Source organism: Oryctolagus cuniculus, chromosome 21, assembly GCF_964237555.1.
Source record: "Oryctolagus cuniculus chromosome 21, mOryCun1.1, whole genome shotgun sequence".
Lineage (NCBI taxonomy): Eukaryota > Metazoa > Chordata > Mammalia > Lagomorpha > Leporidae > Oryctolagus > Oryctolagus cuniculus.
This window is the reverse complement of record NC_091452.1, coordinates 5,591,697-5,606,768: the sequence shown is the minus strand read 5'-3', so window position 1 is coordinate 5,606,768 and position 15,072 is coordinate 5,591,697. Positions and strand designations below refer to the sequence as shown.

At 65.9% G+C, this 15,072-nt stretch overlaps 2 protein-coding genes across 5 annotated transcripts in view; one reads left to right on the top strand and one right to left on the bottom strand.

Annotated features, from left to right (window-relative positions):
* Positions 1 to 13,568, top strand: part of DNAH10 (dynein axonemal heavy chain 10) — a 130,539-nt gene extending 116,971 nt beyond the window's left edge. For both annotated transcript variants that reach the window (XM_070066094.1, XM_070066093.1), the window contains exons 63-79: positions 119 to 398; positions 855 to 1,084; positions 2,521 to 2,794; positions 3,274 to 3,378; positions 3,551 to 3,705; positions 4,481 to 4,635; positions 6,500 to 6,683; positions 7,102 to 7,302; positions 8,363 to 8,572; positions 8,671 to 8,766; positions 9,169 to 9,340; positions 10,066 to 10,197; positions 10,298 to 10,509; positions 10,614 to 10,781; positions 12,108 to 12,288; positions 12,789 to 12,934; positions 13,075 to 13,568. In XM_070066094.1, the coding sequence (XP_069922195.1) occupies positions 119 to 398; positions 855 to 1,084; positions 2,521 to 2,794; positions 3,274 to 3,378; positions 3,551 to 3,705; positions 4,481 to 4,635; positions 6,500 to 6,683; positions 7,102 to 7,302; positions 8,363 to 8,572; positions 8,671 to 8,766; positions 9,169 to 9,340; positions 10,066 to 10,197; positions 10,298 to 10,509; positions 10,614 to 10,781; positions 12,108 to 12,288; positions 12,789 to 12,934; positions 13,075 to 13,221 (3,048 nt within the window). In that variant the 3' untranslated portion in view covers positions 13,222 to 13,568. The remainder of the gene's footprint in view (positions 1 to 118; positions 399 to 854; positions 1,085 to 2,520; positions 2,795 to 3,273; positions 3,379 to 3,550; positions 3,706 to 4,480; positions 4,636 to 6,499; positions 6,684 to 7,101; positions 7,303 to 8,362; positions 8,573 to 8,670; positions 8,767 to 9,168; positions 9,341 to 10,065; positions 10,198 to 10,297; positions 10,510 to 10,613; positions 10,782 to 12,107; positions 12,289 to 12,788; positions 12,935 to 13,074) is intronic.
* CCDC92 (coiled-coil domain containing 92) overlaps positions 13,533 to 15,072 on the bottom strand; it is a 35,783-nt gene continuing 34,243 nt past the window's right edge. For all 3 annotated transcript variants that reach the window (XM_051831334.2, XM_051831333.1, XM_070066096.1), the window contains exon 4: positions 13,533 to 14,762. In XM_051831334.2, coding sequence (XP_051687294.1) covers positions 13,987 to 14,762 — 776 coding nt within the window. In that variant the 3' untranslated portion in view covers positions 13,533 to 13,986. The remainder of the gene's footprint in view (positions 14,763 to 15,072) is intronic.

Below are 15,072 nucleotides of genomic sequence, written 5' to 3'. Positions count from 1 at the left end.
TCTCCCGGGCATGTGGAGCGAGGGGCTGCCCTGAGCCTGCCCTGGGTGCCCCCAGGTTATGCGCCTGCTCCCCTCCCTGCCACCAGCTGCCACCCAGCGTGCTACCCCTCTCTTCCAGGTGGCCTCCTTCAATGACCCCGACTTCCTCAAGCAGCTGGAGATGTCGGTCAAGTACGGGACCCCCTTCCTGTTCCACGACGTGGATGAGTACATCGACCCCGTGATCGACAACGTCCTAGAGAAGAACATCAAGGTCACCCAAGGTCGTCAGTTCATCATCCTGGGAGACAAGGAGGTGGACTACGACTCCAACTTCCGGCTCTACCTCAACACCAAGCTGGCCAACCCCAGATACCCGCCGTCGGTGTTCGGGAAGGCCATGGTGATCAACTACACGGGTGAGGACAGACAGGCCTGGGGCAGAGTGGGCGGGGTCTAGGGGGCGGGGCGGGGAGTGACCCCACCCTCGGTGGTCTCAGGAGAGCCACTGGGATGTCACTGGGCAGCACTGCAGCCCGTGGGATCAGGTGCAGGCCATGCCACCTGGCTCCACAGGGGCGTGGGCGGACACGGGCTAGGTTGGGGTCCCTGCCGCCCCCTCCCACCCTCTAAGAGGAACTGGATGCCGCTGCTCGCGTTCCCCCAGGGCTGTCTGCCGGCTGCCTGGAGGGGCTGAGCACCTGAGCCCGGGCCCCCCAGCATACGGTGTTTCCTTTGTGGGGGCGTCTTCATGGCACCACCTGGCTCCGTGTGGCCGTGTAGCCGCCTGTTCTGTCTGGAGCCCTGGCAGTGGCTTGGAGAGGTCCTGGCTGCTGCCCTGGCCGCAGCCGGTGAGGTCCACCCGTGTCCCCCAGTCACGCTGAAGGGCCTGGAGGACCAGCTGCTGAGCGTGCTGGTGGCCCACGAGCGGCACGAGCTGGAGGAGCAGCGGGAGCACCTGATCCAGGAGACGAGCGACAACAAGAACCTGCTGCGGGACCTGGAGGACTCGCTCCTGCGGGAGCTGGCCACGTCCACGGGGAACATGCTGGACAATGCCGAGCTGGTGTACACCCTGGAGGAGACCAAGTCCAAGGCCACAGAGGTAGCCGCCGCGGCCGGCGCACAGTGCCGCGTCTGCCCGAGGAGAATCCAGCCGTGACCTCGGGGGCTCGGGAGCCGGGGGGCTGGGGGCGTCCACCCGGGATCCGTCCCCTCCGCCTGGGAGCTCATCAGAGTCGGGCTTCGAGTCACTGAGGATTTGCGTGATAGGAAAAGGGGAGGCGTCCTGACGGTGCTCCCAGGGCCTCTGTCCACTGACGAGGGCGGAAAACCCAGCCCTGTGTGGCTTAAGTTAAAGGGAGGGCGCGGCCTGCAGCGCCGGCATCCCATGTGGGCGCTGGTTCGAGTCCCAGCTGCTCCACTTCCAATCCAACTTCCTGCGCATGCACCTGGGAAATCAGTGAGAATGGCCCAAGTGCCTGGGCCCCTGCACCCACGTGGGAGACCTGGGAGAAGCTCCTGGCATGGCCTGGCCCAGCTCTGGCCATTGTGGCCTTTTAGAAAGTGAACCACAGAGGGAAGATCTCTCTCTGTCTTTCCGTGTCTCTTTCTCTCTCCCTCCCTCTCCCTCTCCCTCTGCCTCTGCCTCTGCCTCTGCCTCTCAACTCTGCCTCTCCCTCTCAACTCTGCCTCTCCCTCTCAACTCTGCCTCTCAAATTAATAAATAAATCTTAAAAAAATAAGTAAAAGGGGCCGGCGCCGCGGCTCACTAGGCTAATCCTCCGCCTAGCGGCGCCGGCACACCGGGTTCTAGTCCTGGTCGGGGCGCCGGATTCTGTCCCGGTTGCCCCTCTTCCAGGCCAGCTCTCTGCTGTGGCCAGGGAGTGCAGTGGAGGATGGCCCAAGTGCTTGGGCCCTGCACCCCATGGGAGACCAGGAAAAGCACCTGGCTCCTGGCTCCTGCTATCGGATCAGCGCGGTGCGCCGGCCGCAGCGCACCGGCCGCGGCGGCCATTGGAGGGTGAACCAACGGCAAAAGGAAGACCTTTTTCTCTGTCTCTCTCTCTCACTGTCCACTCTGCCTGTCAAAAAAATAAATAAATAAATAAATAAGTAAAAGGAAGGTCGTCATCTTGGGGAGCGGAGGCGCCCAGGACTGGCTCCAGGACTCCACGCGTGTCTGTGTCCGGGCTGGGCCTTCTGTTGGGTCAGCTTCACCCTCTTCCGGCTCCTCTCACGGTCACAAGACTGCTCTGGCCTCGGGCCCAGCTCTTGGGGGTCACCGAGGACTAATCTCGCTCCCCTGGTGAGGGTTAGAGGGTTACTGAAGTCGCGCGCCAGCCTTGGACCAGCCCCTGTGGCCGGGGGCGCTCGCTCCTCCCTTGAACTTGGGCTTGCACCCCCTGGGGGGAGCTGAGCTGGGAGTAAAGGCCAGGGGCCTAGGCGAGGGAGCCGGGCCTGCCCAGACTCGCCCGGGGCCTCCCAGCCCCCGCCCCGCCCCCGCCTCCCTGGCCCCGGGTCACGGGCGCCTTTCCCCAGGTGTCCGAGAAGCTGAAGCTGGCTGAGAAGACGGCGCTGGACATCGACAGGCTGCGGGACGGCTACCGGCCGGCCGCCCGGCGCGGCGCCATCCTGTTCTTCGTCCTGTCCGAGATGGCCCTGGTGAACTCCATGTACCAGCACTCGCTGACCGCCTTCCTGGAGGTCTTCGGCCTGTCCCTGAAGAAGTCGCTGCCGGACTCCATCCTCCTCAAGAGGCTGAAGAATATCATGGACACGCTGACCTTCAACATCTACAACTACGGCTGCACAGGTGAGGGCCCCAGCGGGGCTCAGCCCGCCGCCCAGCAGGGTCCCGGCGGGGCAGATGAGCGGCCTGGGGCTCAGCCCGCCGCCCAGGAAGGTCCCGGCAGGGCTCAGCCCGCTGCCCAGGAGGGTGGGTGGGGGGGCAGGCGGGGGGCCTGGGGCTCAGCCCGCCGCCCAGGAAGGTCCCCGCAGGGCTCAGCCCGCTGCCCAGGAGGGTCGGGGGTGGGGGCAGGCGGGGGGCCTGGGGCTCAGCCCGCCGCCCAGGAAGGTCGGGGGGGGGGGCAGGCGGGGGGCCCGGGCCTCAGCCCGCTGCCCAGGAGGGTCGGTGGCGGGGGGAGGCGGGGGGCCTGGGGCTCAGCCCGCTGTCCAGGAGGGTCAGGGTGGGGGGGCAGGCGGGGGGCCTGGGGCTCAGCCCGCCGCCCAGGAGGGTTTTGGTTTGTGAGGCGGACGCGGGGCCGCCGGCACCCACAAACGTTGGTCCCGCAGGGCTGTTTGAGCGGCACAAGCTGCTGTTTTCTTTCAACATGACCATCAAGATAGAGCAGGCGGAAGGCAGGGTCCCCCAGGAGGAGCTCGATTTCTTCCTGAAAGGTAACAGCCGCCGCCTCCCTCCTGCCTGTGGCTCCCCGTGCGCCCGCCCGTTCCCAACCTCCAGGTCTCGGAGGTTGTGCGGGGCTCAGAGCGGCCACCCCTCTCTGCTCTCGTCCCTGCTGGTGGCCCGCGGAAGCGAGAGGGGTCACTGCGCTCGCTGTGTCGTGGCTAGGAAACATCTCCCTGGAGAAGAGCAGACGGAAGAAGCCGTGCGCGTGGCTGTCCGAGCAGGGCTGGGAAGACATCGTGCTTCTGTCGGAGCTGTTCCCCGACACCTTCGGGAACCTCCCGGACGACGTGGAGAAGCACCCCGCGGCCTGGCAGGAGGTGAGCGCGCCGTCTCCTCGGCCATCTGCAAGCCTGCACAGCGTCTTAACCCGAGTGCGTGACGGCCGCTCAGTGTCCTCCGTGCTTTCCAGCCGCCGGGGTGGGATTCTTCCTTGTCTAAGTCACAGTTACGTGGGAGGACCATCAGTCTGTCCATCCACCTATCTGAGCATCTATCCTCCCTGTCCACTCACCCCCCATCCACCTACCCATCCACCTACCCATCCCCCACCCACCCATCCGTCCCTCCATCCATCCCTCTACCCACCCAAGTGTCCATCTGTCCCTCCATCCATGTACCCCCCCACCTATCCATCTGTCCTTCCCTCCCTCCCTCCCTCCACCCACCCAACTATCATCTGTCCATCCACCTACCTGTCTGTCCACCCACCCATCTGTCTCCGTCCATCAGCCCACCCTCCCACCCCACCTACCTGTCCGTCTGTCCATGCACCCACCCGCATACTCACACATGCATCCACCTGCACGCCACCCATGCACCTCCCTACTCGTCCATCTGCCCCCCAGCCCCCCCCCACATCCCAGAGCAGTCACTGAGCACCAACAGTGCTTGACGGGGTGAACAAGGCTCGGTCCTTCCCTGTGACGTTTGTGATTCCTCGGAGTGGAAACGCGAGACCAAGGTCAGAACTGGGCTTGGTCCCCGTACCTGCAGGCCCTCGTCCCTTTACCGCGGCTGCTGGCACCTTCGCGCGAAGGCGGGGCTGCGGCGACCTCCGAGCTGACGCAGGGTGCGTGTTCTCTGTCCTGCCAGTGGTACGACCTGGACTCCCTCGAGCAGTCTCCGCTCCCCCTGGGTTACGACAGCAGCGTCACCCCCTTCCAGAGGCTGCTCGTCCTGCGCTGCTTCCGCGTGGACCGCGTGTACCGGGCCGTGACCGACTACGTGACGCTCACGATGGGGGAGAAGTAAGCGCGTCCCTCCTGCTGTGGGCCTCGCACCTGACGTCCCCTCCGTGTGAGCCCCGCCCGCCAGCGGTGGCCTCCCCAGACGGCTGTGCCCAGGAGAAATGCAACCTGAGCCACGCGGGCCACTTCAGATGGCCTGGTGGCCGCGAGAGAAAGCAGCCGGCAGAATTTGACACCGTGTTTTAGTAACCGAGAACACCAAAACGTTATTTCAACACGTGACCAGGGCAAAGGTGGCTGAGAGCTCTCACGTAGCTGTTTTGGGGAGCGAGTGTGCAGGATCCGTGTGAGTTCACACGTGCAGCGTGTCTCAGCGTGCAGGATCCGTGTGAGTTCACACGTGTAGCGTGTCTCAGTCGGGACCAGGCTCGTGGCAGGTGCTCTGTGTGCCCCGGCGGGCCCCGGGAGCACACGGCAGCTCTGGCTTGAGTGCAAGGCCAGGGAGGTGACTCGCGGTCGCCGACAGGGCTGTGCCTGTGCGGCTGGCAGCGGGGGAAAGGGGGGGGGGGCCTGCGGCAGGGCCCCTCGTCTGGGCCTGGTCCACATAGGCAGCTGCTCAGCTCCTGGCCACTGCCGGCAGGTGGCAAGAGGGCCGGAGAGGTGAGACCCCAGGCTTTGAAGGAAGCCACCCAGAGTCCTGCATGGGACCTCTCCACGCTCGGGTGCTGGCCACGGTCTTAGTCCGTTTATGCCGCCGCTCCCAGCTGACCGGGTGGGGTTGTAGCGCAGTGGGTGAAGTTGCCGCAGGGACACCGCGTCCTGGGGTGGAGTTCACCTCCGCTCCGACCCAGCCCCCTGCGGATGCGCCCAGGAGGCAGCAGATGGCGGCCCAGGTGCCTGGGCCCCTGCACCCGTGCGGGAGACCTGGGCAGACTCTGGCTCCTGGCCCCGGCCTGGCCCGCCCTGGCTGCTGGGGCCCTTGGGGAGTGACGTGTGGATGGAAGATCTCTCTCTCTCTCTCTCTCTCTCTCTCTCTCCCCCTCCCCCTCCCCCTCCCTCTCCGCCTTTCAACTAAATGAAATAACACCCAAATAACTGATGCTGGGTAATGCGTAAAGAAAAAAACTTATTTGGTTCTGGTTCTGGTGTCGGCATCGGCAGAGAAGTGGGGAGGGCAGTGGCCACGCACGGGAGGGCCGGGCACGTGGGCAGCTTCGCTCTGTAAGTGGTCCTGGGACAGCGGCCCTAACCCCTCCCAGGGCGGCCTCCCTGAGCACCCCCCCTTCTAAGCTCCTGCACAGGAGCCCTGGGGGACAAACCCAATGCAAGGCATAGCAGCAGGAAATTAACACCCCAAAACTCAAGATGTGGGGTGCGCGGGCCAGGGCCGGTGACTCCAGGCTCTGTGCCGAGGCGCCCAGCCCCGGATAAACCTGTTGAGCCCAACACGCGGGCGCTGAGCCGCGCCAGGGGGGCAGAGGGGCCCTCTGTGGAGAGACCGGGCTCCCGGACAGGGCAGGCCGGGCAAAGAGCCCGCCAGGGCGGCAGGCAGGAGGAGGAGACGGTGCTGGTCAGACGGGCGGGCTCCCGGCCTGCAGCTGTCCCCCAGGGAGAGCTGTTTGTTTTGTTGGTAAGATTTATCGAGTTGAAAGGCATAGTGACAGGGAGAGAGGGAGAGAAAAGGAGAGGGAGAGGGAGAGAAAAGGAGAGAGGGAGAGGGAAGGAGAGAGTGCTTCTGTCCTTTGGTCCGCTCCCCAGAAGGTCGCAACAGCCAGGCTGAGGCCGGGACCCGGGAGCTTCCTCCAGGTCTCCCATGCGGGAGCAGGGCCCAAGCGCTTGCCCCAGCCGCCAGCAGGGGCTGGATGGGACTGGAGCGGCGGCCCAGGGCGCTGCGCCCTCGTGAGTGTGCTCCTCCCGCCCCCAGGTACGTGCAGCCCCCCATGATCAGCTTCGAGGCCATCTTCGAGCAGAGCACGCCCAACTCCCCCATCGTGTTCATCCTGAGCCCCGGCTCCGACCCTGCCAGCGACCTCATGAAGTTAGCCGAGCGATGTGGTTTCGGAGGCAACCGCCTCAAATTCCTCGCCATGGGTCAAGGTCAAGAGAAGGTAACACGCGGCTGTGCACCTGGGCCGTGGCTGGCCGGCTAGGAGCGCGTTAACCGGGCAGTAGTGTGGGTTGGGTGTGTGTCCGACAGAGCAGTAACGAAGGTTAGGAGGACAATGGGCCCTCCCCCGCACCACCACGGTCTCCCTGGGCCCCTGCCCCGTGCTGCTCGGCATCAGCACTGCCCCGCCGCCTGTGAGGCCGAGCCCAGAAGCGCCGGGGCAGAGGCGTGCGCGCCGCCTGGTGCACCTGGCCTGGGTCAGGGCCCTGCCTCGGGGCCCAGGGGTGCAGGTGCGACTGGCGGGGGCGTGGAGGGCCGTGTCTCCCAGGGCTCCTTCGCCCCCTCGCCGGCCCGGGGCGGGGTGGGTCTCTGGCTCCGGGGCCCAAGCCCTTGCCTCTCTTCCCCCTCCCCCTGCGCAGGTGGCGCTGCAGCTGCTGGAGACGGCCGTGGCTCGCGGCCAGTGGCTGATGCTGCAGAATTGTCACCTCCTGGTCAGGTGGCTGAAGGACCTGGAGAAGTCCCTGGAGAGGATCACCAAGCCGCACCCCGACTTCCGCCTGTGGCTCACCACTGACCCCACCAAGGGCTTCCCCATTGGGATTCTGCAGAAGTCCCTGAAGGTCTGGCCCGGGACGTGCACCCCAACACCGCAGCCCTGTCCCAGGGCCACTGCCAGTGTGTGTGTGCGAGTGTGTGCACGTGCGTGTGTGTATGTGGCTGCCTGTGCACTTACGTGCATTCTGTGTGCATATGCACAACTATGTATGTGTGCGTGTGCCGCCCACGTGTGCATCTGTGTGTGTGTACGTGGTCTGTGGGTGCATTTACATGCACATGTGTGTGCATATACACAACCATGTATGTGTGCGTGTGCCGCCCACGTGTGCATCTCTGTGTGTGTGTACGTGGTCTGTGGGTGCATTTACATGCACATGTGTGTGCATAGACACAACTATGTGTGTGCGTGTGCCGCCCACGTGTGCATCTGCGTGTGTGTGGTCTCTGGGTGCATTTACATGCACATGTGTGTGCATATACACAACCATGTATGTGTGCGTGTGCCGCCCACGTGTGCATCTGTGTGTGTGTGTGTACGTGGTCTGTGGGTGCATTTGTATGTGTGTGCACGTGTAGAAGTGTGTTGCCTGCGTGTGTGTGTGTGTGCATGTACCTGTGCGAACCTTGCGGATACCCCCACCCCCTCTCTCTGTCCCCCGCCTGTCAGCCCGGTGCTGGGGAGGGGCCGCTGTCCCCCGCCTGTCAGCCCAGTGCTGGACTCCCAGGCCGTGTCTGCCACTTCTGTGTGGCTACAACAGTGTCTCGGCGGGCTCGCCCCCGGTCACACCTGTGGAACCCCCCTCCCCTCTCATGACAGAGCCCCCCCAGCCTGCAGCAGCCCCGGGTGGCTTCTGGGCCCCGCCCAACTGCTGCCCCCTGGGGCCGTTCTCCTGGCGCAGGTGGGAGCAGCCGTAGCTGCTGCCACTCCCAGCTGGGGACCCCGAGCTGAGAGCGGGGCTGGGTCACCTGCCCAGCTGGGGCCAGCGCTGGCTGCACACGGTGGCCTCTGACTTTGGTGCCGGGGCCTCGGCGGGGGTGGGGGTGGATGGCTGCGTGCGTCAGGCGCCTGCCCAGCGTGGCCCAGGGCTCCGTGGCCTCCGACCACAGCTGGCTGCTTCTCAGGTTGTCACGGAGCCGCCCAACGGGCTCAAACTGAACATGAGGGCCACGTACTTCAAGATCTCGCAGGAGCTGCTGGAGCGGTGCCCGCACGCCGCCTTCAAGCCGCTGGTCTACGTGCTGGCCTTCTTCCACGCCGTGGTGCAGGAGAGGAGGAAGTTCGGCAAGATCGGCTGGAACGTGTACTACGACTTCAACGAGTCCGACTTCCAGGTGCCCCCGGCGGCGGGGGCTGGGCGGCGGCCTCGCCTCCAGCGGGCTGCGGGCTGCGGGCTGCGCCGCCTCTCACGGGCCTGGCCTCCCCCCTGCAGGTCTGCATGGAGATCCTGAACACGTATCTGACAAAGGCCTTCCAGCAGCGCGACCCGCGCATCCCGTGGGGCAGCCTCAAGTACCTCATCGGAGAGGTGGGGGCTGCGGAGCCCGTGAGATGGTCCCGGTCCTGAGGGGCCCCCGTCACGTGGCCCCTCAGCGGCCTGGAGTCTCGGGGCCCTGCCTAGCCGCGCCTTGGGCGTGTCTCGGGACGTGGAGTCCACAGCTTTTGACCCGGGGTCACGGGAATGCGTCCCATGAGCTCTGCCGTAACGCTGGCAGTGGCCGGGACGGCTGCTGGCTTCTGTGGTCCTTGTTTTGCTGCTGGCCTGTCTGATCCGTTTGGTAGGGGTCCCCAGGCTCTCTGAGGGAGCTGTCACTTCGGGAGGCCCCACCGAGGCCCCCGTATTTGTCAGCAGCTCCTCTGATGGGAGCCGATGGGCGGGAGCTGTGGCCCCGCGAGCCCCCCGCAGCCGGCCCTCGGCCCTCTGGTTCAGGTCATGTACGGAGGACGCGCCATCGACAGCTTCGACCGCCGCATCCTGACCACCTACATGGACGAGTACCTGGGCGACTTCATCTTCGACACCTTCCAGCCGTTCCACTTCTTCCGGAACGAGGAGGTGGACTACAAAATCCCCGTCGGCGACGTCAAGGAGAAATTCGTTGGTGAGATTTCTCAGACCTGAGAAGGCCTTTTTAACGACTCTATTCATTTATTTAAATTTTGATTGAAAGGCAGAGAGAGAGGGAGAGAGAATCTCGTACTCATTGGTTCACTCCCCAAATGCATGCAACAACCAAGGCTGGTCCGGTCCAAAGCTGGGAGCTTGGAACACCATCCGGGTCTCCCCCGTGGGCAGCAGGGGCCCGAGGACCTGGGCCGTCTTCTGTCCCCCAGGGCGCCCACAGCAGGGAGCGGCTGGGCCTTGAACCGACACTGATGTGGGATGCGGGCGTCCCAAGGGGCGTCCTAACTGCCGCGCTAAATGCCTGCCCCCGGAAAAAGGATTCTTAAAGGGGCTTCTAAGGGAAGCCGTGGATTTCGGCTGTTTCCTGTCCCGTGGTTGTCGTGGTTATCTTCCAACCCCTCCCCTGCTGGGGCTGCAAGGCTGGTCAGGCGTGGAGGGCGGAGGGCCTGGGAGGGGGCTCAGCGGCTGCTCTTGGCCTGCCGGCTTCCTGCGCGGGAGGGAGAGAGGGAGGGCCTGTGGGTTCCCGGGGTACCCGAGCCTGGCGGGGAGCTCACTAGGCTACTGGCATTACAGGGAAGGGACATCCAGCTGGGCTGGCACTGGGGCGTGTGCAACACGCCCCCCGGCGCGGTGCACGTCTGGGTGCTCAGGAACTGGGGGGCGGCTTGCAGTGTGAGCCCAGCTTGTTCTCTGTGGTTCCAGAAGCCATTGAGGCCCTGCCTCTGGCCAACACGCCCGAGGTGTTCGGCCTTCATTCCAACGCCGAGATCGGCTACTACACACAGGCGGCCCGCGACATGTGGGGGCACCTGCTGGAGCTGCAGCCGCAGACGGGTGAGTGGGCGGCGCGGCGCCTTTCCTGGGCCTGGAGGCTCGGGCGGCCCCGCCCCGGGCCCGGAGGCCTTGCTGCCCCTCAGAAGCGTCCTGGTTGTAGGGGAATCCAGCAGCGGCATCAGCCGCGACGACTACATCGGCCACGTGGCCAAGGACATAGAGCACAGGCTGCCCAGGGGCTTCGACCTGGACCAGGTCAGGAAGCACCTGGGCTTCGGGATCTCGCCCACCTCGGTGGTGCTCCTGCAGGAGCTGGAGCGCTTCAACAAGCTCGTGGTGCGGATGACGCGGTCGCTGGCCGAGCTGCAGAGGGTGAGCCAGCCCCTCGCGCCGGGCGCCCGCAGCCCCGCCGCCCCCGGCCGCCCCGCCCTGCCTGCCCCGCCTGCCCCACCGACTGCTCTGGGCTCTGTCAACAGGCCTTGGCCGGAGAGGTTGGGATGAGCAACGAGTTGGATGACGTGGCCCGGTCTCTGTTTATCGGGCACATCCCCGGGATCTGGAGGAAGCTGGCCCCCGACACCCTCAAGTCCCTGGGAAACTGGATGGTGTACTTCCTGCGCAGGTTCAGCCAGTACACGTCGTGGGTGAGTGGGGGCGGGGCGTCCTCCAGCACCTCCCACCTTGCCCGGCGGGCTCCTCTGTGCCTTCTCTCCCGTGGCGCTAATGCACGTGTGAAGATGGACTGACTGACCTGACAGGCAGAGCCACACAGAGACACAGCAGAGGTCTTCCTTCCACTGGTCACTCCCCAAGCGGCCAGTGTCCAAAGGCCAGGCCCGCCCGAAACCAGGAGCCAGGACTCCATCCGGGTCTCCCATGTGGGTGTGGGGGCCCAAGCACCTGGGCCGTCTCCGGCTGCTTTCCCAGGCTCATTAGCTAACAGGGAGCTGGATCGGAAGGGGAGCAGCTGGGGCTCGAACCTGGCCTCTGACGGGGGTGCGGCCCCTGCACGGCTGACTTTATCCTGCAGCCTGGCTCGCCCTTCTGAGGGCGTTCGTTACAGGCGCCCTGACGACACGCGGGGCACGGACGCGTGCACACCCCACGGTCAGTTCCAGCAGCGGGAGGGGCGGAACCGAGTGTGTGCACTCAGAGTGGGGACGGGCTTCCCTGGGGCTCTCTGGACACGCCTCGTTCTCCACAGACCTCTGCGTCCTGCACACGCTGGGGGCCGGGCGGTGGCAGCAGCGAGCGCTCTGCTCTGCATCCCTGGAACTGTGCTGAGGTCGAGCGTATTTTACAGGCTTGGCTTCTTTTCTGTGAATTACCTGTGTGTCTTAACCTGACTCAGGCCTCTGTCATTTTGATTGACTTTAAAAGTTTATTATTTGAAAGGCAGAGTGACAAGGCGGAGGGAGAGACATCTTCCAAATGCTGGTTCACTCCCCGAATGGCTGCCAACGGCCAGGGCCGGGCCAGGCCAGCCCAGCCCAAAGCCAGGAGCCTGGAACTTCACCCGGTCTCCCACCAGGCGGCAGGTGCACTTTTGCCACTTCACGGAGCTGGACCGGAGCATGGAGTACCTGGGACTCGCCCAGTGGCCACACGGTGTCCCCAGCGGCGGCTCAGCCCTGGCCCCATTTCAGCCCTCAGCCGACAGCGCTGGGAGCACTTTTGCAGGCTTCTCCGCCTGTAGGTTTGCATTCCCATGCAGTCCGCTCTCCCCAGCTCTCGCGGCTCTGGGCTGTATCCCCGCCCCCAGGGCAGGAGACCGCGCCCAGCAGGGGCCAGGTCTTTCCAGGGTCTCCTCTTTACACTCGGATCCATCTGGAGTCTGGCAGCCAGCCAGGTCTCCCTGCACGTGCACTGCCAATCGCTGCCGAGGTGAACTGTGACCTTCTTGGTCAGCCTTGACTCTGGCACTTGGTGGCAGCCCCCCCAGCCCCCACGCTTGCTCTGCCCTCCCCCAGGTCACCGAGGGGGAGCCCGGCGTCATGTGGCTCTCGGGGCTGCACATCCCGGAATCCTACCTCACGGCCCTGGTGCAGGCCACGTGCCGGAAGAACGGCTGGCCCCTGGACCGGTCCACCCTGTTCACGCAAGTGACCAAGTTCCAAGATGCAGAGGAAGTGAACGAGCGGGCGGGGCAAGGTACAGTCTCCCCCTGAGCCGACGACTGTGTGCGCCCCACCGGCCCTGACACTGGCACCCACGTTTCTCTTTGTTGAGACTGGGGTTGAGCCTTTGTGGGAACAGGCGCCTAGGCCAGACTTGGCTCTGGCAGGGAGTCGGGTCAGCAGGTGGCTCCCTGGGAGCCGGGGCGGTGACCCACTGGGCAAGGGCAGCTGGGGATGGCTGCTGGCCCCACCCCCTGGAGCTCGGGCAGGCTGGGCGGCCCCTCGCCCCGGGGCCACAGGACAGGCGCCTTCCCTGCCTCTCCATGGGCCTCGGAGCCCACTCTGTGTGAGGCTCCCCGGGGTGCTGGGGTTGCCGCGGTGCCAGCTGTGGCTCGGGGCGACCAGTCTCCGTGCTCTTGCTGTGTCCCGACGCCAGGTCCCCAGCGCTGCGCCCTCCCCGCCCCTCCCCACCTGCGGGTCTGCAGGGTCCCTTGCTAGGGCTGCTCCCCGCACGTGGCTCCTTCTGCTCCCTAGGGTGCTTTGTGTCGGGGCTGTACCTGGAGGGTGCTGACTGGGACACAGAGCGAGGCTGCCTCGTCAAGAGCAAACCCAAGGTGCTGGTCGTGGACCTGCCCATCCTGAAGATCATCCCCATCGAAGCCCACCGCCTCAAGCTGCAGGTGCCGGCCTGCCCCGCCCCTTCTCGCCTGCCCCGCGGGCCCCACGCCGGGGCTGAGCTTGCGGGCCGGGGAGGCCCCTCCCTCCTGGTGCGGGCACAGCGGCCGTGTCTGGGGGGCCCTCACCCACCGCTCCCTCGCAGAACACCTTCCGCACCCCCGTCTACACCACGTCCATGAGACGCAACGCCATGGGAGTCGGCCTGGTGTTCGAAGCGGATCTCTTCACGACCAGGCACATCTCTCACTGGGTGCTGCAGGGGGTGTGCCTCACCCTCAACTCGGACTGACGCCCGCCCCGCCCTGCCCCTCTGCCCGGATCGCTGGACTGTTTACTGCTCTGGGCTTCTGTGTAGTAGAACATAAACACTGCGGTGTTTCAAGACGTCTCAAGTTCCTCTCTCTGGGCCACGCATCTCGGCCCCGCCTGCACTCCCACCTAACACGCTGGGTCTCTGGGGTGGGGTCAGCAGCCACTGGCCGCCCAGGGCGGGCTCTGCCCAGCAGGGGGCGAGGGGGGCTTTCCCCGGGCAGGAGGGCTCGGCCCGCCACCCTCACGTACCCCCCTGTGATGTAACAGAAGACACAGGACAGAATGAAGGCGGGTTGAGAAAATAAAGTTTGTTGGGATCTTGAACATTTTGGATAACACTAACAAAAAATATGCACACACACTGGGGTGGTGACAGGAGGCGTCATCTTGGGCCTGTGACACACGGCTGCTGGGTGACGGCTGCCGCCCGCGGAGGGGCTGTCAGGAGAGCACGGGGGGCAGGGCCGAGGCTGGCACGTGTTGCGCTCACCCTGTAGAGGCGCGTGGCTGTCAGGTGTCACGGACGTCGGTGGTGCTGGGCCTGGTCCGCGAGCGAGCTCGGGCTACACGGAGTGGGACCAGAAGCGAGCGATGCAGCCTGCGGGCGTCTGGTCACGCGTTCTGCAGCAGGGACGTCGCTGGGGCCAGAGCGGGGGCGGTGGACAGGCATGCGTGGGCAGGAGACACGAGGAGCGGATGATTCCTGGTCGTGGTCACAGTGCGTGGACCCCGGGCCCCGGCGTCACACAGTTCTGTCCGTCCCTGAGTGCTTCCGCACCACTTTGCCCGCGTTCACCTGGTCCACCGCCAGCGTCTCCAGCTCGGCCTGGGCCTGCGGCGGGCTGGCGTGGTGGATGCGGTGCGCCACCCCGACGTGGGCCTTGTGCGGCTTCTCGCGGGCCGGGCTGTGCTGCTCGCTCGCGCCGCGGTCGGAGGCGATGGGGGGGATGACGAGCGGCCGCTCCTTGATCAGGTGGACCTCGGCCGACTCCCGGGCCAGCAGAAACGGCGTGGGGTCCGGCATGGCGTCCACGGGCTCCCGCAGGAGCAGCTTGCGGCTCTCGGCCCCGAACCTGTAGACCTCCTCGAACTCGGGGTGCAGGGGCGCCGACAGGCTCTTCTTCATGCGGCGGCGCGGCGTCTCGGGCAGCTTGTCCTTGGGCGGCGCGGGCTTGTAGCCGGCCAGCACGGGGCTGCCCGCCGGGCTGGCGTCCGAGGTGCCGCCGGAGCTGAGCAGCTTCTTCCTGGCGGCGTGCAGCTGCGCGGTCAGGTAGGCGATGGTGCCGGCCCGCTGCTCCAGCTCGCTGGACAGCACGCTCAGCTTGTGGCTGCGCCCCTTGAGCTCCTCCAGGTACTTGCGCTCGCGCTCGCGCACCGTGTGCTCCAGCACGGCGATGGCGGCGTTCCTCTGCTCCAGCTCGCGCAGCAGCTGCTGGTTCTCGTCCTCCTTGGCTCTCAGCTGCGCCTCCAGCTCCTCGCACCTCCTCTTCAGCTCACTGCTCCTGGCAGACCCGTCTCCTGCAGGGCGAGAGGCCAGCGTGGGCCTGGGAGTGCACTGCTGGTTTGCAGGAGCCCCCCCCCCCCATTTGCCAACAGTACAAAACCCCAGCGGCCTCTGAAGCGCGCACGGCTCAGGAGGCGCGGAGGGGCCGGCGCCGCGGCAGTGGGCTAAGCTGAGGCCGGAGACGCCGGCGTCCATAACGGGCACCAGCTCCGGGCTCGGCTACTTTGCTCCAGCCCAGCTCCCTGCTCCTGCGCCTGGGAAAGCAGCAGAGGACGGCCCACGTGCTTGGTCCCCGCGCCCACAGGGAGACCTGGACAGAGCTGC